This window comes from Thalassophryne amazonica, chromosome 13, assembly GCF_902500255.1.
Source record: "Thalassophryne amazonica chromosome 13, fThaAma1.1, whole genome shotgun sequence".
Lineage (NCBI taxonomy): Eukaryota > Metazoa > Chordata > Actinopteri > Batrachoidiformes > Batrachoididae > Thalassophryne > Thalassophryne amazonica.
This window is the reverse complement of record NC_047115.1, coordinates 68912874-68934388: the sequence shown is the minus strand read 5'-3', so window position 1 is coordinate 68934388 and position 21515 is coordinate 68912874. Positions and strand designations below refer to the sequence as shown.

The window sequence follows — 21515 nt, the reverse complement described above, 5'->3', positions numbered from 1 at the left end:
ACAGTTTATGATTTCTTCACATCTGCGAGGCATTAATTGTGTTGGTTTGTAACCAAGATTTTGCTCGTTTACTAGTGTGCTTGGGGTCATTGTCTTGTTGAAACACCCATTTCAAGGGCATGTCCTCTTCAGCATCAGCATCAGCTTCAGCAAGTATTTTGACATATCCAAACTGATCCATACCTGGTATGCGATATATAGGCCCAACACCATAGTAGGAGAAACATGCCCATATCATGATGCTTGCACCAGCATGCTTCACTGTCTTCACTGTGAACTGTGGCTTGAATTCAGAGTTTGGGGGTCATCTCACAAACTGTCTGCGGCCCTTGGACCCAAAAAGAACAGTTTTACTCTCATCAGTCCACAAAATATTCCTCCATTTCTCTTTAGGCCAGTTGATGTGTTCTTTGGCAAATTTTAACCTCTTCTGCACGTCTTTTATTGAACAGAGGGACTTTGCGGGGGATTCTTGCAAATAAATTAGCTTCACACAGGCATCTTCTAAGTGTCACAGCACTTACAGGTAATTCCAGACTGTCTTTGATCATCCTGGAGCTGATCAATGGGTGAGCTGTTGTTTTCCGTTTTCGTCCACGCGTCTCTGGTTTTTTGTCCATTTTAAAGCATTGGAGATCATTGTAGATGAACAGCCTATAATTTTTTGCACCTGCATATAGGTTTTCCCCTCTCCAATCAACTTTTTAATCAAACTACGCTGTTCTTCTGAACAATGTCTTGAATGTCCCATTTTCCTCAGGCTTTCAAAGAGAAAAGCATGTTCAACAGGTGCTGGCTTCATCCTTAAATAGGAGACACCTGATTCACACCTGTTTGTTCCACAAAATTGACGAACTCACTGAATGAATGCCACACTACTATTATTGTGAACACTCCCTTTTCTACTTTTTTTTACTAATAGCCCAATTTCATAGCCTTAAGAGTGTGCATATCATGAATGCTTGGTCTTGTTGGATTTGTGAGAATCTACTGAATCTACTGGTACCTTGTTTCCCATGTAACAATAAGAAATATACTCAAAACCTGGATTAATCTTTTTAGTCACATAGCATTACTATTATTTTGAACACTACTGTATGTAAACAAAGTTGTTGTCTCCTTTCAACACTTCGAAGTTCTAGACATTGTCACGTTTGTGCTGCTTGATTCTTTGATTTGTCTGTCCAGTCAATAAGCCAGTAGGCATACACGTTGCTAACATGAAGGTTGGTGGCCATTTCAAGTCCGGTGTCCACATGACAGCTCTCCTGTTGAAATAGCAAAGACAGTTGTCCTCCATTGTCACTCAGCGTTGCATTCTCCCCATCTGTTCACGGTCACATTTCTCCAAAATCAGATAAATGTTTGTGGTTTTCTCCACGAGGCTCACCGGCTCCTGGCATAGTTTTCCACTGCAGGGAACACCCCTTAGAGCAGCACATTTTTTTCAGCTGTGAGACTGTCATGCTCTTGAAATTTTTGCTCTCCTCCATGATGACAGGCTTGGAGATAATGCATGTAAAACTAACAGTTAACAAAAACTTAAGAATAATTACAAAATAAAGCACAGCAGTACATGTGCTACTATGCAAAAAATAGCCACTACTCCCAGAAAGTGAATTGTTCTGCTGAAGAAACAAAGCAATGTATTCTGGGTTGTTTTTTTTTTCTCTCTCTCTCTCTCTTTCTTATATGTGGTTGGGAGAGTTACAAGAACTATAAGTTTTATGACTGTAAAGCAATTCCCATTTGAAATATATGCAAAAAGAAAACACAACATGCAATTCTGTAGGAGAAGAAAAAAAATCACAACAGGGCGAATACAGAATGGTCCACAGTAAGTTACAAAAATGTATATCATAAATAACTAATACTACCACCGAATACTAAATAAACACACAGTCAAACCCCTAAACCCAACCCATCAGACCAAAAACGTGCAACCACGTTATGATATGAAAACTGGTGAATAATAGCAGCTGCGAATTCAATCAGGCAACATCTGTACTTCTTTAAAATAAGAGACAAAAGGTTGCCATTTGTGGAAAAAACTTCACAGTTGGTCCTCTAAATGAATATATAATTTTTTCCAGTTTAATTTAAAACAAAAACCTGGTTTCCTTAAGCAGTGGTGGACACAGCTAACCAAAAAGTCAACTTTGATAACTGCTAATCCGCTACCTGAAAAGTTAACTTTTATAACGCTAAACCGATATACCACTAAAAAAAAATTTAGCAGAAGCTACAGCTAACCACTAACTTTCAGTATTATCTCCAATACAATCTCAGCAACTGACAAGCCGGTTTTGAGTTTAAGCACCACCAACGCTTCTGATTACAGTCAAAGATGATCACAAACACAACCAATAAGTCAGCACTTCTGTCTTTGTGCACCCTGCCCACTGCTATAAGGAAGTCATTTGCATTCAACATACAATGGTCCAGATATGAGGCAGAAGTCATCAGCAGCAAAGCAAGTTTGACTTATGGTTTTGATTAATCAACCAAATTTATCCGGATAGTTTATCTGTCATTTTTACAAAGTGAAAATATAACATATATCTTTTAATTTTGAAATAATGCACTTATTCTGAAGGTTTGAACATTAACATCCACAAATGCCAAAAGGCATTACGGGAAAATGGGCCTCTGCTCATCATTGATTGGTTGATTTATTATATGTAAAAACCAACCCTCGAAATCTAGAAAATCTGATTAATCAGTTTGCTATAGCCACTTCCCCACCTTCTAGTTGATTGACAGCAGTTTCTGTGTGCCTGCACTGGGCATTTTGTTTTTAATTGGGGGTTGTGGGTGTATGTCTGTTATTTTGTACATATGTCAATAAGACTGGGATGCCTGAAATGTTTGTTTAGTTCTGTTTATCTGACAAGAAACCTTCTTTAAAGTGTAAGTATTTTGACTTTGTTTAAATGGAATTGTTTAACTTTTATGGCCTTGCAGTTTTTGATGGAATGGGCTCGGTTTTAGTCAGTCGATGACCTAGTGAGCAACACTCCAGGAAAGTTTGTTTCTTCCATGAGGATATTGTATGCTGTGTTTCTGTGTCTGATGTTTTTATCGTACGACTCGTCATTCACAGCTCTTACTCATTTCTCCGGTGACATTTAATAAATGGCTCACACCTCACAAGCTGATTGATGGCAAAGTGTCCTTTGGTAAATGTCAAAATCCTCATCTGTTAAGATCTGCTTCAGCAAAAAGAACATGTTGCCTTTGAAGAGAAACAGGACACACCAACAAAAATGTTAAAATTAAAACCCATACAAATGCTAGACTGCTGTTCTGCAACACCCCTCCCCAAGTGGGAGCGGTTAAAACAACAAAAATGACACTCTCTCTCTCTCTCTCTCTCTCTCTCTCTCTCTCTCTCTCTCTCTCTCTCTCTCTCTCTCTCTCTCTCTCTCTCTCTCTCTCTCTCTCTCTCTCTCTCTCTCTCTCTCTCTCTCTATATATATATATATCTATATATACTCAAATTAGCTGTACAATATAAATAGGTTGTCCATCAAATTACAAGGTGCGCTCAGAGAACACATTGCTTTCTCTCATGGCCTCTTGTATGTGGCGTTCTATAATAACATACTGGCACATTCTGTATTCCTGTTCATCTTTTTAGCTGCACTCAGTAGAATAAGTTGGAAATTTAGCATTCATTTGCAGTACCATGGAGGTGTGCACTGGTCTAGATTATGGTTTGTGCAGTCCCATCCCCTGACTGATCCCTGGTGTATTAAAATCTGCGAGCAACATGGTTGCACAAATTGAATTGGTTTTCCCTGTAAATTAGTAACATGTTGACTAATTTACTGGGGAAACCAATTTGACTATGTCGCTATCACAGCAAGCAGTGGTAGAATTTTCTTTCAGTTTGATTTTGAAGAAAATGCTTGTTAGGAATATCAAATGATTTAAACAGTCACATGTGCACCAATCATCTACTCACTGCCCAACTAATTGTGATATTTTAACAGATTTTCACCATATTCAGACTCTTTCCCCATTAATATTGTTATTATTGGAATTTTTGTTACAGATCCCACTGTTGTGACTCAGTCCAATATGGCTGTATTGTCATCCCAGAAAAATGTCATCTTCAACATGTTTGTCCTTTCACAGTTTTCTTTTTTTCCAGTGAGTTAACATATTAGCACAGTGGCCACTGAAGTTCCATGCTGTGAATCGAGAGTTACGAATGTAACTACGGTTCTATGAATTCCAGATGACCACCAGAGGGCGGTGCTTTAGCACCTGGATAACTACATGTGCGCAGCACAGAGGTCGAGAATATATACCAACAAAGTCAGGCCATTGGATGTGACCTGGGTGACGTCACTGGTTGTCTTTATATACCAGACGTACCCAGCGCTAGCTTCTTTTTGGAATGAACTCGCAAGACTCTGAGTGACAAGCAACTCTGGCGGTCATCCGGAATTCATAGAACCGTAGTTACATTCGTCATTTAATGGAGAGTTTCCAAGTCAAATGAAGATTGCCAAAATTACACCTATATATAAAAGTGGAGATAAGTATCTATTCTCAAATTATAGACTTATATCTGTGTTATCTCAATTCTCAAAAATTTTAGAAAAACTATATACAGTACGGTTAGATCAATACATTGAAAAGTTCAAGATATTAAACGATAACCAGTATGGTTTCAGAAAAAATAGATCAACAACTTTCGCTTTAATTGATTTAGTGGAAGAAATAACAAATAATATTGATAAAAAGAAACATACAATGGCGATCTTCATTGACTTAAAAAAGGCGTTTGATACTATTAACCACAACATATTATTACGTAAATTGGAAAAAATTGGCATAAGGGGTATTGCACTAAATTGGCTCCAATCTTATTTAAACAACAGGCAACAATATGTACAAATAGGAGAATATAAATCTTTGTTTAAACAGATACATTGTGGAGTTCCACAAGGGTCCGTTTTAGGACCTAAACTTTTTAAATTTATATTAATGACTTGCAATTCATCTCTGAAAAACTGAAATTTATCCTCTTTGCTGATGACACAACGATAGTATGTTCTGGGGAAAACCTGGAACAACTTGTGATCGAAATGCAAATAGAAATTATTAAATTAAAAAATTGGTTTGATAGTAATAAATTGTCACTTAATATTTCAAAGACAAAATTAATGCTCTTTGGAAACCGAGAAATGAAAACAAAAGTAAATCTTAAAATTGACATGGTTCCTATTGAAAGGGTTAACCAACATAGATTTTTAGGAATAATAATCGATCACAGGATGTGCTGGAAACCCCACATTGCTAGCATACAATCCAAAATGGCCAGAAGTATTTCCATAATGGGGAAAGCCAAACATTTCTTAGATCAGGAGTCCTTATATATTATTTATTGCACATTAATATTACCATATATTAGCTATGGCATTGAGGTATGGGGTAATACATATAAAAGTAGTGTAGACACACTTTTTAAGTTACAGAAAAGGGCAATAAGAATCATCCATAATGTAGGCTTCACAGATCATACGAGTACACTGTTTTTACAATCCAAAATACTAAAATTTAGAGATCTTGCAGAATTTAAAACTTTAAATTATTTTTAAAGTGAAACAAAACCTACTATCAGATAACCTCCAAAAATTGTTTAGTGAAAGAGAGGGAGATTACAATCTAAGAAGGAAATATAATTTAAAAAAACAGTGTGCTCGTACAACAATGAAACAAATGTGCCTTACGAGACATGGGGTGGATTTATGGAATAACCTAACTGAGGACATCAAAGTATGTACTACAGTACATCAATTCAAAAGAAATTTAAAACTCAAAATATTAAAAAAAATATGAAACTGAATAACATAATTCTTAGTGTGCATGTTTGTGGATCTAAACTGTTGTATTATTTGGGCATGACGAACGTATGGGAAATATGAATGCACACGAGTTGCCCATGATACATGTGTGTGGGGGGAAAAAAAATTAATATATCATCAAGTTTAATCGAATATAGGTAAATGTGCGTGCATGCATGCATGGGCTGGGTGCCCATGGGTGCATGTATGTGGGTTAAAAGTGTCATACTGTCAAATCTCATTGAATCTAGTGTGTGTATTGGTGTATGCAAGGGTATTTGTGTATAGAGGTAGTGTATTTATGTAAATACATGTTGATATGTATAATGCAAGGTCTGTGTTTATATAAGTATATATGATCTCAAAATTTTTTTTTTTTTTTTTTTTGTCCACGTAGTCGAAAATAAAACATGTGAAAGGGGGTAGAAAATATAAGTTTTACTTCATTCTACTCCCTTTGAGTAATGTACGGATTTTCAAAGATGAATGTGCGCAATGTATAAATGTTTTTAACTTGCTCAATAAAGTATATATAAAAAAAAAAAACTCTCGTTCTTTCATTCCTCCTGACCGCCAGAGGGCGGTGCTTTAGCACCTGGATGACTTAATACCAACAAGGTCACAAAGAGTCACACTCACCTCACATCAGCAGTGGGGAGTGGAGGCAGACAACACCGCCGAAGTCACCGCAGGAGGAGCAGCCTCTCAGTGCAGCCCAGGAGGAGAACACTCTGGTGGAATGGCACGTAACCTTAGGAGGCTGAAGACCTCTGGACCTGTATACCTGTAAAATGGCATCCATGACCCAATGTGAGAGTCGCTGCTTTGAGACAGCACAGCCTCTTTTGTGATCACCGTAACACACAAACGGCATCCGTTTTCCGGATCCCGGCAATCGCACTAATGTACTGCTTCAACATTCGGACAGGACACAGGGAACCTGAAACAGATAATCCCGGATCAGAATGCAGGGCATACACAGCCATGGAAACTGGCTGGTTAACAAGAAAGGTTGAAATTCTCTTGGGTAAAAAGGACGGATTAGGCCACAGCGTAACCCCAGATCTGTCAGAATTCCATCGCAAACAGTCCCCAGCGACTGATAGGGCATGGAGCTCTCCCACCCGCTTAGCCGAAGACAATGCAAGTAGAAAGGCAGTCTTCACTGACATCCATTTAGTGATAGATAGATAGATAGATAGATAGATAGATAGATAGATAGATAGCTTTATTTATCATTGTCATGACAACAGCGAGATTTGCACACTCACATACCACAGACAAACCGGAATTAATCCACATTTATTACTTGTTCACCGTAATAATGGCACACATCAGAAATTAAGACAACACATATACATTTGACATTATGTGCACTTAGACTTGAACAGTCCGTTTTCCCAATTGAGGCGATGTGGTGTGTTACAGCCGCTGCAACCTTGAGTCGCGCCGTCAGTCAGCCAGCTTGGGAAAGTGATGTTGACTGTGCCGGAGAGGGGAGGTGTTGATCAGGGAAGGGAGGGGGAAGGGAGTGGAACCATGCTTCAGAAGTCTGTAATGTCTATGTGGGTTGAGATATGAAGAGCTGAATATCTCACCAAGGCCACATTCCTCAGGAGAAAAAACTGTGGGCAATTTGACCTTGATTATGGCTCACAGTAGTGAAAAACACTTTTCGAAGCTTCACTCGAAAACAAAACCAATTGTGAATTAGGAATATTCCCAATTATGAATTAAGAATATTTGCCGACCTCCGAAACCTTCAGCTTCAGCTGCAAGGCACACATCAGCTCCAGGGTGTCATCCACTTTGCGTCTGGGTTCAATAGTCATCGCAGTCTGAGAATGCACTGCCTTGCCAACCTCGTTAATCATGACGGCCAAGCGAGGGCCCATGGTTCTTGATGCCGCCGTCTTGCCAATTTTCCGGTAGATCGGGGCATCACATAAGCCAAAAAGTTCCAGCCCCACTACCATGAGACCAAAGATGAATAATTCCTCGACGTCCTCCACGGAGAAAGGCACCAAGCATGCAACACGCCAAGACCCCCAGGAGTCGAGGACATAGCCCGCAGGATACGTTCCATCTGGGCAGGTAGGATCCCCCGGTCCTGACCTTCTTGTAGAAATAATGGTGTCAATAGCGTTCAGAGACCAGTTGATCAATCGTCTGGTGAGTAGGGACTTGAAGGTTAAAGGCAGAGGCAGAGAGATAAGGGAGAGTGGAGGAGATGCGACCGCCCTCATCGGAGTCCCAAGCTGAACATTTAAGATCAGGACTTTCAACTGGTTTGAAAGGGGATAAGCTTAAACCCTCCAGGACTAGAGGAAGGTCTCATGAAGGTACGCATGCAAGCCTTGGGGGCCGCAAATGTAGAGCACCTTTCAAAAAATGACACACTAAGAGGTGTGAACCCATTGACCAGCCATCATCGTAGACGTGCCGGGCAGAGATTGCAGCAACATAAACCTTCAAGGTAGCGACAGAAAGTCCTTTCTCCAGTAGTTCTTGTAAATATTTGAGAATAGGCACAGGGCAATGCTGAAGGTCGTTTGTTGACTGGGAACAAGAGAACTCTTTGCAAAGTTCACTGTGAGTCCTAAATGAGAGACATGGTTCAGTAGAGGAGCTGTGTCGTTGTGCGCCTGCTCCCGAGTCGGAGCGCAGACAAGCCAATCGTCTAAGTAGGGTAGGATTCTTAATCCAAGAGCTTGCAGTGGGGCTAGTGCTGCAGCCATACATCTGGTAAATGTATGAGGGGCGAGAGAGAGGCAGAAAGGAAGCATCCTGAACTGGTATGCCTGACCTTCGAAAGTAAAGCGGAGAAACTGCCTGTGACGAGGCGCCACTGGCACATGGAAATAGGCGTCTTTTAAGTCGACACTTGTGAACCAGTCTCTTGGTGTGATAGTTTGAAGGACGTCTACTGTGCGAGGCATGTGAAACTGCAGCACTTTGATATAATGATTGAGACGTCGGAGATCGAGGATAAGACGAAATCCGCCATCCTTCTTTGGAACAAGGAAGTAAACTGAATAGAACCCCCGGAGCTGGTCTGAACTGTGAACTGGCTCTATGGCCCCGTTCTCCAGGAGTTCCAAAATCGCCCGTTGTAGGGCGGCAGACTGCACCGAGTCGGAAACAACAGTCATCCTCACCCCATTGAACTTTGGAGGATGACATCTGAATTGAATTCCGTAACCTTCGAACAAGGTTGAAATGACCCATGGGTCTTGAACTTGAGCCTCCCAGTGGCTGAGTTGATTTCATGAAAAACGGCTGGGGGCCAAATGTTGGCAGTCAGACCCGACCACCTCTGCCTCGCATCCCTGAGGACCTCTGGGCGCGATTACTGGAAGCTCTGTGAACCCGTTCAGTTCTCAGGGGTCTGCCCGTAGGCTCCCAAAAGGCAGGCCGCTGGGATTGCTGGCCCTCAACTGCAAAAGCACGTGCTGCTCTGGGAGTCGGCGGAAGCCTGGATGTAGAGTGAAAGGCTGTAGCACGTCTGACTGGCTGAGGTCTGGAAGACCGGTGTAGGTCAACAACCTGTTGCCGAGATTTACTAGCCTCAGCAGCATGCTCCAAAGTTTGTTGGGCCGCAGGTCCAAATACTTGGCCTGGAAGAACCGGCAGCGAACGGAGTGTGCCTCTGCAGGATTCGGACAGGGGGGACTGCGCAAGCCACACCTGACATCTAGTGATGGTATGGGTTGACATCAGTCTACCAAGCTCTCTGGACATATAAGCAAAGGTTTGTCGTGAGGCATCACTAAGACTTTGCGTAGCATCATCAACCTCTGCCTCCCTCAAAGACTTAGAGAGGGCAAGGGCTAAATGGGACAGTGAGTTGCCTAGGTGACCAATGCGAGCAGCTACGTCATAGCTTTTGGTGAGGAGGTCATCAGTGACCCTACACTGAGGTCGTGGGCGGGGCATACGGCCGAGCAGTATCAGCTGGAGCCACCACCAGGTTCGCAGTAATGCTGTCAACGGCGAGCATACGGTTCAGACCATACTGCGCCGAATCAGACATAGAGCTAAGGGCTCTGCAGTCCTGCGATAGATGGGTCAATGATTTGGGGTCCGCCCAACATCGGTGGAGCTCCTCAATATATGGTTGTGAAACTGGAACGTTGAACTCAGGCTTCTCAGTGACTTTGAAAAAGGCACTTGAAGCGGTGGTTTCCACAGGGGGATTGTCGACCCCAAGCCTGGATAAAGCCAACTGAACAGCTTGCTTGACAAAGGATAGTCCAGGTCCGGTTTGCGGCAGGGACTCTGCCTCAGAGGTGTGAGAGCCCACTAATGAATGGCTTGGAGAAAGACCCCTCTCATCCTCATCCTCCACACAGTTTATATCACTTGTCATGTACAAGGAATCAGTCGCAGCAATAGACACGACATCTTCCTCCTGCTGTGTAACTACATTGGTCTGATCAGCCTCATTAGGGACAACAGGAACTGTCACTGCATCCCTAGGCTGTAGATTCAGAAGCAAGGACTTAATCTGAGCAAACTCAGAAGTCAACATTTTGACCTTTTCAGCCAAAGCATGGTCATGAGTAACCTTCTTAGCAGAAGGGGCTCCTGCATGTGGGCGTTTACGGTGCTTTTGTTCCTTCCTGGGGCTGGAGGCCAAAGTCGCACTAGATCTTCCACTTTCCAATGCCGCAAGTCTAGCAGATCTCTCTGTCAGTGGCATGCTGGCACAATTAAGGCAGGCATCGCCAGTCAGGGCTTCCCTCAGGTGTCCGATCCCAAGACACAAGGGGCAAAACATATGTCCATCATCTGGGCTCAAGGGAGCCAAACAGGTACTACAGCCATGCAACAAAGGCCCTGTCAACATTGTGGACTGTGTGCAGATGGCTAACGCAAGCCCTGACGGTTACAGATGGAAAGACAAAGCGTGAATCACACGCAGTGTAAATAGTAACACGAGGCACGGAGCGTGAAACACTCACAGTGTAAAAGCTAATACAAGGCCCTGAGCATGAAACACTCACAGCCACAGTAATAACACCATGCACACAGCCGAAAAACTCACAGCCTAAGTGCTAAGTCACTTAGAGCAACGACGAAAACACTAGCTGCTAGCGGAGCTGTTAAACTTAGCAAAATGGCGGCAGTGCAGACGAAGTACTTCAAGGAGTAGAAAACACTCACGGCAAGCCCAACACAGTACACTATACACACACTACCATGTAGTTAACGGGGTTAGTGACACAACTTAACAAATAGCCAGCTTTCATCGAAACAACACAGCTAATGTGCACAGAGGAAAATACCCAGCAGGGCAGTGGCAAAGGCGCGCACCCGGCGTTTAGGAAGGTGTACTCACGACAGGCGTCAGTCAAAGAATACAAAAAAAAACGGTGAAGCCGTGTTTTGCAGCCTCTGGAGGACGTGTGCAGTGTACGTAGCTCCAACCGAAGGTGGGTTGCGAGGCTACAAGCGAGAGCGGCAATCGCAGCTATATGCGTTCTCAACCTCTAAGAATGCGAGAATGTAGAAAAGAAGTGACCGCTGGGTGCGTCTGGTATATAAAGACAACCAGTGACGTCACGCAGGTCACATCCAATGGCGTGACTTTGTTGGTATATATTCTTGACCTCTGTGCTGCGCACATGTAGTTATCCAGGTGCTAAAGCACCGCCCTCTGGTGGTCAGCAGGAATGAAATAGAACAGTGTGTTGGCCCTGCGATAGACTGCCGGCCTATCCAAGGTGTTCTTTCTCTCTCTCTCTCTCTCTCTCTCTCTCTCTCTCTCTCTCTCTCTCTCTCTCTCTCTCTCTCAGAACCAACAGTGGTGGAGAAAATTAAACTCTCAGATTGTAAAGCATTGTTAATTCGGTTTTTAAATTGATTTTCTATTCTTCAAAAAGTATCCATAGCAATACTGTTCAAGTATCAGACCGATAAGTGCAACCGTTCAGAGTAGCAGTGCCGTAAAAATCTTAATGCCCATCCTCACCTTTAAGACAACATTCCATCACCATTGTCTGAAAGGATGTCGACCAAGGATGAAGCCGTTGCTGTGACATAGACAGAGAAAAGCTGCATAAAAGTTGACAGTTGATTACCAAGACAAAACCTGAGCCTTTTTTATTGTAAATTTTTGATTAATGGCTTCCTCCTTGGTCGACAGCCTTTCGGGCCATTTTGTTGGAATGCTTTCTTACAGTTGGATAAAGTCACATTTCTGTGTGATGTCTATCCATCTACAGTACATCAGTTCCTTAGCTGATTGTATTTGTGTTCTGTTGTACCTTTAAAATAATAATTGTTAATTCCTGCATGGTGCCATGAATGTTTTAGAGATGGCTCCTAATGAAGAATCTGACTTGAGCATCCATTGTGCATCCATTATTTTAAGACTTATGTAATTTGTTTTTCCTTCTCTTCAACACAGTAAAGCACTGATTCAGCTGGTAGGCCCTTTAATCCATTTAGAACTTGAAATTAATCCTGAATTTTGCAAATGAGTCACTCAGAAGCTTCTAAAATGAAATCCACAAATTTTTGGAATCCTCCTTGCTGTTGAAATTGGCATTTAACGTGCTGTATGGCCGTGTACCCACTGAAAGTCAGGAATAGTGAATAAAAACTGAAATAAGTCTATCTTGTAGCTGTAGATTTGATATAGATAAAGTCTGCATTATAATTCTAATGTGTACTGGAATAAGTATTTGTATTTACTTGTTTTTTATTAAATGGATTGTGGACAGTCGAGGAAACTGTGTGTGAAATAGCCCAGGTGTGTGGAGGCATCTCGTGGCTTAGTGGGTAGCACTGTTGCCTCACAGCAAGAAGGTCATGGTATTGCTTCCCACCTGCTGTCTTTCTGTGTGGAGTTTGCTTGTTCTCCCCTTGTTTTTTGGACTTCCTCCCTGATTCAAAAGCGTTAGGTTAATTGGAAACTTTAAATTGACAGCAGGTGTGCATGCGGGTGTGAATGTTTTTGTTTGTGTGGCCCTGTGATGGGCTGGCGTCCGGTCCAGTGTGTATCCTTCCTCAGGCCCTATAACTACTGGGATAGGTTCCAGCCCCCCTTTTGATCCTTGATTGAGTAAGCGTAGAAAATGGATGGATGGAAGATGTGTATATCCTTCCCCAGGCCCTATGACTACTGGGATAGGCTCCAGCCCCCCCTTGTGATCCTTAATTCGTGTAAGCATAGAAAATAGATGGATGGAAGATGTGTGTAAACATATCTGCAAGTGTAAATACGACGTCTATTAGAAAAGTATCCGACCTTATTATTTTTTTCAAAAACCATATGGATTTGAATCACGTGTGATTACATCAGACATGCTTGAACCCTCGTGGGCATGCAAGAGTTTTTTCACGCCTGTCGGTTACGTCATTCGCCTGTGGGCAGTCTTTGAGTGAGGAGTTGCCCACCCTCTCGTCGATTTTTTTTCATTGTTTAGGAATGGCTCAGAGACTGCTGCTTTGTTTGATCAAAATTTTTTCAAAACTGTAAGGCACAACTGAGTGGACACCATTCGATAAATTCAGCTGGTTTTCGGTAAAAATTTTAACGGCTGATGAGAGATTTTGGTCTGGTAGTGTCGCCGTAAGGACGGCCCACGGCGCCTGACGGCGATCTGCGCTTCGAGGCGGCAGCGTCTCGCCGTTTCAAGTTGAAAACTTCCACATTTCAGGCTCTGTTGACCCAGGAAGTCGTCAGAGAACAGAGAACTTTCAGAAGAAGTCGGCATGAGGAGTTTATTCGGACATTCCATTGTTAACAGACATTTTGTAATGAAAGAACAGAGAGTCGCATGTCGGGCCAGACCCGACCGCGGGGGGTCGCGACAGGAAAAACACCTCCGTTGGAAACCTTAACGGGCAAGTTGGAACATGCCCAAGCTGTTAAACAATTTCTCAGTTACTCACTTGTTGAAAGCCATCAAAACCCGCCTGAATTTTACAAATGGTTTTCAACACGGAGGTGTTTTTCCTGTCGCGGCGCACACAGATTCGCCGAGTCGTCACGAATTTGCGCGCACGTCTTTCATTAAAAAATGTCCTTAAACAGTGGAATGTCCGCATAAAGTCCTCATGCCGGCCTCTTCTGAATCTTCTCTGTTCTCTCATGATGTCCTGGGTGAATTAAGCCTTAAATTAGGATGTTTTCAGGTCGAAACAGGCCGACGACGGCGCCTGGAAGCGCTGCAGGACGTCCCGCTCTGTGGGAAGTCCTTACACCGACAGAAACACCCCATAATCTCTCATCAGCCGTTAAACTTTTCACCGAAAACCAGCTTAATTTCTCGAATAGTATCCACTCGGATATTCCTCACAGGTCCAGAAAAAATTTTGATAAAGCAACGCGCGCCGTCTCGAGCAGCGTGTGAAACAAAGGAATTCAGCCGAGAGGGCGGGACCACATCTCACTCAAGGCCTGCCCACAGGGAAATGACGTCACCGACAAAACTCACGCATGCGCACGAGGGTTCAAGCATGATTGGTGGAATCGCACGTCATTCAAATCCATATAGTTAAAAAAATAAATAAAAGGGTCGGTTTATTGTTTAATAGACCTCGTATATAATCTAAATTTTAAAATGCACCATAATATTTGTAGTGGACAGGTTTCACTAATTTGTTACCTGAAATTGCCGTTGTCCATTGTTACAGAAACTCAATTAGTTTAACTTTTATTATATATTTTTGCTTTTGTGTTGAAGTTGTAAAATAAATGATTAATGAGCCAATCTCATTAAGTGAAGGGGGAAAAAGATTATTTGGTGCAAATACAATGAACTGTTGTTCTATAATAATTACAGCCTTTAACTTTGTTGTAATTACTTTGTAATTACTTTGCTCCAGCTGTGGAAAAGCCTGGAGAGTTATTCCATTAACATCTGTTTACCCTTGGTTAACCATTATTCACTGTTATCAATGCATCTACCTTTCTTTAATTAATCTTCTTTCAGTGTGATTCATCATTTTTGGTGTGTTGGTTCTGAACCTTTCTCATCTGTCTGTACAGGTTCTCATCACTGGCCCAGCAGACACCCCATATGCAAATGGTTGCTTTGAGTTTGATGTGTATTTTCCCCAGGACTACCCAAACTCTCCTCCATTGGTCAACCTGGAGACCACTGGTGGACACAGCGTACGCTTTAACCCTAACCTCTACAATGATGGCAAAGTAAGTAGATAAAGCATGTCTGGTGCAGTTCAGTCCCATCGAATAAGTGTAAACGAGCAGATATAGAGCCACCTTTTAAACAGTGAAGAGTCCATCTCAAACATCTCCTTTAGAGTAACCAGAACAACACTAATGATCTGGTTACTGAAGTACCCACCATCACGATGACATATCAGCTTTTTTTCCAAAGGATCTTAAAATGTCCCCAGGTTTGATAGATGTCCACTGTTTGATTCAGAGTTTGCATTTGAACGTGGGCATCCATCAAGCCTTCTACTAGATGTTTTACAATATGTAGTGTTTCTCCCAGTTCCCTAGCTTCTTTTCTTGGTGGCACTGCATCAAAGAGGTAATGCTTGCTCCATCTGCTTCATCTCAAGATTATTATCTCTGTTGTCATTGACATTCTGCATGTGTACCCATGATGAATGGCCTAGAATGATACCGTTAGAAATACCTGAGGCTTGCTGTAAAATGGTGCCACTTGGGGCAAAGATTTCTTGCACTATTGATGGATGGATTGTTAAATGTGAAAGGAAAATGGGATGAACCGTGAGAGGCTTGTATACAGCATACGGGTTGCACAACTTCAGTTTTTATTTTTATTTTTTCTAAGCCAATACTCATGTCATGAAAGCCAACTCGAGGTTGACTAACTGCTGATGGCATCATTAATAAAAAGCATGGGAGAAGGGAAGGCATTCTAGCCAGCGATATCTGTTATCTGCAAAAAATCTATGCATATGCTGATGGTTCAAATACATATCAATTACAGAAATATGTAGAAACAACAAGTTGCAACTCAGCAGCAACAATAACACTTGCATATATGCTACAAGTTCCGTTTAAGTTTGAAAGAAGAAAAAAAGGATTGAACTGCTGTTATAAGAGAAATATAAACTGTGAATTTTAGCCTGTACTGTTTGCTATCAACACCTTTTTCAACTCTGTGTGCGCACAATTAATGAATGAATCTTCATAAGTGTCCAGTATATATACATCTGGAAATCCGTGACTGATCCAATCTTAGAAACTATTGTGATGTTCATGTATGGAGCCATGTGCACAACCTGTGGATGAAAAAAACACAAGCAAATTAGCACTTACAGTGCCATAGATGTATAAGGTCAGGTTTGGCAGCATGCATTGGTGGAACACATTGCTGCATCCACTGCACTGCAGAACTGCCTTGGATTCTGGATGGCAACCACCCAACCAAACAACTGGTTCACCCCCACCACAGGTGAAGTGGGGTCATTCCTTTGGCCTTTTCCAGTCAGTGGGGTCATCAATATTGTGGCACCTGGATCATGCCCAGAAAAAAATGCCACATGGCCAGAGTGTCACAACTGATGTTCCCTTATAGATGTATAAGGGCAATGTTAATGCAACTCAAACATGATGAAATTAAATTTCATGTTAGAGTTTACCATTAAGGCGGGTGATGGATGGAGTTGATTTCACAACGTTATTTTTCAGTTTCTCATTGGTGCTCCATTTTAAATAAAAATTGACAACTTTTTCATCCATTTTTCCCTTGGTAGATGTAACTGTGATGTACTGTTGCCAGACAATTATGCAAACAGTTCTTGTCATCTTTCTCTTGCTCTTTGTTTCCGTTGGAAATGGATGGGCTTGTGTTCACTTTGGCCAAGTTATGCACAGTGTGGAAAACACTGCTTAAAACCAATAGTAGCATGGCATAAGCACTAACCTTCACATTCTATTGCCAACATTAAGAAAATGCAAATTATCTTTGCATTATCTTTGAATTCTGCTCACTTTAACTACTCTTCAGTACATCTCAGCTGTGAAACATGGTAATGGTATAGGGGAACATACCACCAAATTTAGTTTTGCTTATCTCTTTGAAAAGATTTTTTTTTTTCCTTTCATGATATATTTGAGATGAGCTAGCTTCACTATCTTAATGTACATCAGCAAAATGTAAAAGTGTCGTCTATATCCTAATGAAACACACTGGGATGAGATACAGTGAAATCACAGTTGGGCTCAAACTAGGCAGAGTAGATGTGAAGTTTGCTTTACTGAGATTCATGTCAGGCTCTTTTTTTTAAATTTGTTCTCTTTCTTTATCAGGTATGTTTAAGTATACTTAACACATGGCATGGCAGACCAGAGGAAAAATGGAACCCACAGACCTCAAGCTTTTTGCAGGTGAGGATGCAGAATGATGGAGACATCTGTCTGAATGGATCAGGACGGTTGTTGTTTGAGTGTTTGTGGCAGAGCCAGTAATGTATCACTGCCTTGTCATTATCATGCCTGTGGCTCTAGATTAATAGGCTTAGTGTTTTGACAGGTGACATGAAGGATCCTTCTGAAAGTCAAGTTATTATTTTACTTTGGTGACAGTGTGTAGGGGTTAATCAAGCCAATCACAAACTGTTATCCTTTGAAACTCCAGGTTATGCCATTTTTATACACATCACTCATCTTGAAGTCCTCTTTTGGCATGGTCTCAGATGCCTCTGACTGGAGGAGTGATGGTTAGAAGTGTAGAGGCAGATTTCTTTCTCCTAGCTGGATTAGTTTTCATCCGATCTCTTCCATTTTCATTCTTAACATAAAATAAGAATCGCTTTATTATCCCGAAAAGCATAAATTGCAGACATCTTTACCAGATTGAAGAGACTTTTATGCTTAAAACCACTTAACGTAAAAGTACCACTTGAAATTATGGGTAACATCATGAAAATAGCTTGTTGACATCTGTCATTACTTGGTTTGCCATGCACAGACTTTATTTCTCATTATTGAGCAAGTAGCAAGCAAGCTTGAGTGGTTATAAAAAGATCCCTCTTTTATTTATACACACACACACTCATTCATTCATTCATACATACATACATACATACACATATATATATGTATATATATATGTATATATATATACACTCAACAAAAATATAAACGCAACACTTTTGGTTTTGCTCCCATTTTGTATGAGATGAACTTAAAGATCTAAAACTTTTTCCACATACACAATATCACCATTTCCCTCAAATATTGTTCACAAACCAGTCTAAATCTGTGACAGTGAGCACTTCTCCTTTGCTGAGATAATCCATCCCACCTCACAGGTGTGCCACATCAAGATGCTGATTAGACACCATGATTAGTGCACAGGTGTGCCTTAGACTGCCCACAATAAAAGGCCACTCTGAAAGGTGCAGTTTTATCACACAGCACAATGCCACAGATGTCATAAGATTTGAAGGAGCGTGAAATTGGCATGCTGACAGCAGGAATGTCAACCAGAGCTGTTGCTCGTGTATTGAATGTTCATTTCTCTACCATAAGCCGTCTCCAAAGGCGTTTCAGAGAATTTGGCAGTACATCCAACCAGCCTCACAACCGCAGACCACGTGCAACCACACCAGCCCAGGACCTTCACATCCAGCATGTTTACCTCCAAGATCATCTGAGACCAGCCACTCGGACAGCTGCTGAAACAATCGGTTTGCATAACCAAAGAATTTGTGCACAAACTGTCAGAAACCATCTCTGGGAAGCTCATCTGCATGCTCGTCGTCCTCATCTGGGTCTCGACCTGACTCCAGTTCGGCGTCATAACCGACTTGAGTGGGCAAATGCTCACATTCGCTGGCGTTTGGCACATTGGAGAGGTGTTCTCTTCACAGATGAATCCCGGTTCACACTGTCCAGGGCAGATGGCAGACAGCGTGTGTGGCGTCGTGTGGGTGAGCGGTTTTCTGATGTCAATGTTGTGGATCGAGTGGCCCATGGTGGCAGTGGTGTTATGGTATGGGCAGGTGTCTCTTATGGACGAAGAACACAGGTGCATTTTATTGATGGCATTTTGAATGCACAAAGATACCGTGACGAGATCCTGAGGCCCATTGTTGTGCCATACATCCAAGAACATCACCTCATGTTGCATCAGGATAATGTACGGCCCCATGTTGCAAGGATCTGTACACAATTCTTGGAAGCTGAAAATGTCCCAGTTCTTGCATGGCCGGCATACTCACCGGACATGTCACCCATTGAGCATGTTTGGGATGCTCTGGACCGGCGTATACGACAGCATGTACAAGTTCCTGCCAATATCCAGCAACTTCGCACAGCCGTTGAAGAGGAGTGGACCAACATTCCACAGGCCACAATTGACAACCTGATCAACTCTATGCGAAGGAGATGTGTTGCACTGCATGAGGCAAATGGTGGTCACACCAGATACTGACTGGTATCTCCCCCCCCCCCCAATAAAACAAAACTGCACCTTTCAGAGTGGCCTTTTATTGTGGACAGTCTAAGGCACACCTGTGCACTAATCATGGTGTCTAATCAGCATCTTGGTATGGCACACCTATGAGGTGGGATGGATTATCTCAGCAAAGGAGAAGTGCTCACTATCACAGATTTGGACTGGTTTGTGAACAATATTTGAGGTAAATGGTGATATTGTGTATGTGGAAAAAGTTTTAGATCTTTGAGTTCATCTCATACAAAATGGGAGCAAAACCAAAAGTGTTACGTTTATATTTTTGTTGTGTATATATATATATATATATATATATATATATAGCTCTTGTTTGCAGGATTAGATGCGATGTCTCCATTGATTATTATTCTAGTTAGTCTGCTGTGGATCAATAATGAAAAATAAGAGGGACTGGGCAGGAATCAAATGGCTATCAAGTGTGGTGGATATCAGGTTTGGAATGTTGGTAAACAAAGACGACTAACTGAAGCTGAAGGTCAGAACAGTGTCCAAACTCATGATCATCGTTAATGTAGTGGCTTGGAATGGACTGCATGAAATGCAAAAACATCCTCCTCTCCTTGACACCACTTCACGCATTAATTGCATCATGAACAAAGATACATTGTACATTGTAGGATGTATGCTTATTGTACTGAAATATCCCTTACCTTTGTCAGAATTATAGAGAAAATTAGTTCTGAACTGGTTTGACACCCTAGGCTTGGGTATTGGGGTCAGCTTGGGAATCCTGTAAATTTTTGTTCTCTTTGCCTTCTATTTAATTTTTTCATCAATGTGTTGTAGGTGCTAGTATCAGTGCAGTCTCTCATCCTGGTAGCTGAGCCGTACTTCAATGAGCCAGGGTATGAGCGCTCCCGCGGGACTCCCAGTGGCACCCAGAGCTCCCGCGAATATGATGGCAACATCCGGCAAGCCACTGTCAAATGGGCCATGCTTGAGCAGATGCGCAACCCCTCACCCTGCTTCAAAGAGGTAGGAATGGCTGAACATATCCCTGCAAAACCAGGCTTTTTGACAGGAATAGACAACACAGTGTGAAGGACACTCCTACTCAGACCTTGGCCATGTCTCGTAACTGCAGAGTTTTTTAATTCAGATGAGAGCTACAAACAAAAATAATCAAGTTGGAAAGTGATTTGTGGAAGTGCACAGACTGAAGTGACACAGTATCGGTACTTGTTTTGTTGTTGTTACTTTTGGCACTACTTCAGACATGATATTGTTTGTTTGGTTTTTCCCTCCTCCACACTCGATAATTTTAATGGAGACATTTACTCTTCAGTGGGTGAAACCAACACTCATCCTTGTAATGCATTCATAACACTCACTTAGTCACTGATGTGTTTCCAGCTGCTCCAGTACAGAAACAGGACAATGCTGCTTTGTCTTCCTGGTGGTTGGTCAGGCACACTGGCTGATAATAAATTCTCTTTGAAATTAATTTCGGGATAAATGATATCAGCCAGTTTCTCTTCTGTGCGACCCGCGACCTGCTCATCCAGAGCAGTCTGATTCAGATATGTCACAAAAGTGGAACAGAGGAATAGGGATGCTTTGGAGATGAAAATGAGAGCAGTTAGAAGAGAAAGTGATCCGGTCTACTTTACATGAGACAGTCTGTCGAAAAACAAGGAAATAATGTCACAATATGATGATGACTGAATCAAAAAATTTGAAATCTGTGGCTTCACGCTGCAGAAACGGGAGGAAAAGCACAGACACCAGTGGGGCTCAGAGCCCCAGGAGTACCTATTCTTCAGTGTTTGTATATAGAGAGGAATGTTCCAATTGAATTACTGCAACATGTGGAAGAATTTATTTCCACAGAAACAAAAATAACTTCATTTGTCTCAGCTAGCTTTGTCAGTGTCTCGAGTTTTGTTAGAGATAAACAGATCTTGAGTTTGGTTGGTGCCCTCTGTATAGCTTGATAATTCCTGCTAGATAGCCAGCTGTGTGAAAATAAGAGTTATTGAAATGTTTACATTTATTTTGTGCTGAAAATGATCCTCAAATTGATGGCGTATGCTTTTGGAAAGTCATTAATATTTTTTTATCCATCAAACAGCTTTCTTCATAACTTAGTCTCCAACATTATTCATCATTTATTTATGCTTCTCCAAGCAGAGCCACATTTTCAAAGCATGATGGTTTTCTGTGGTGTTTGGAAAATGTTTTCTTTGAATGTTTGTGCATCTAGAGATGTGCTTTGTTTCCAGAG

The 21515-nt window shown here is 41.9% G+C and overlaps 1 protein-coding gene across 1 annotated transcript in view; it reads left to right on the top strand.

Moving 5' to 3' along the window:
* Positions 1-21515, top strand: part of birc6 (baculoviral IAP repeat containing 6) — a 346340-nt gene that overhangs the window by 292915 nt on the left and 31910 nt on the right. The window contains exons 69-71 of the mRNA XM_034184474.1: positions 14860-15021; positions 17122-17199; positions 20078-20266. Of these exons, the coding sequence (XP_034040365.1) occupies positions 14860-15021; positions 17122-17199; positions 20078-20266 (429 nt within the window). The remainder of the gene's footprint in view (positions 1-14859; positions 15022-17121; positions 17200-20077; positions 20267-21515) is intronic.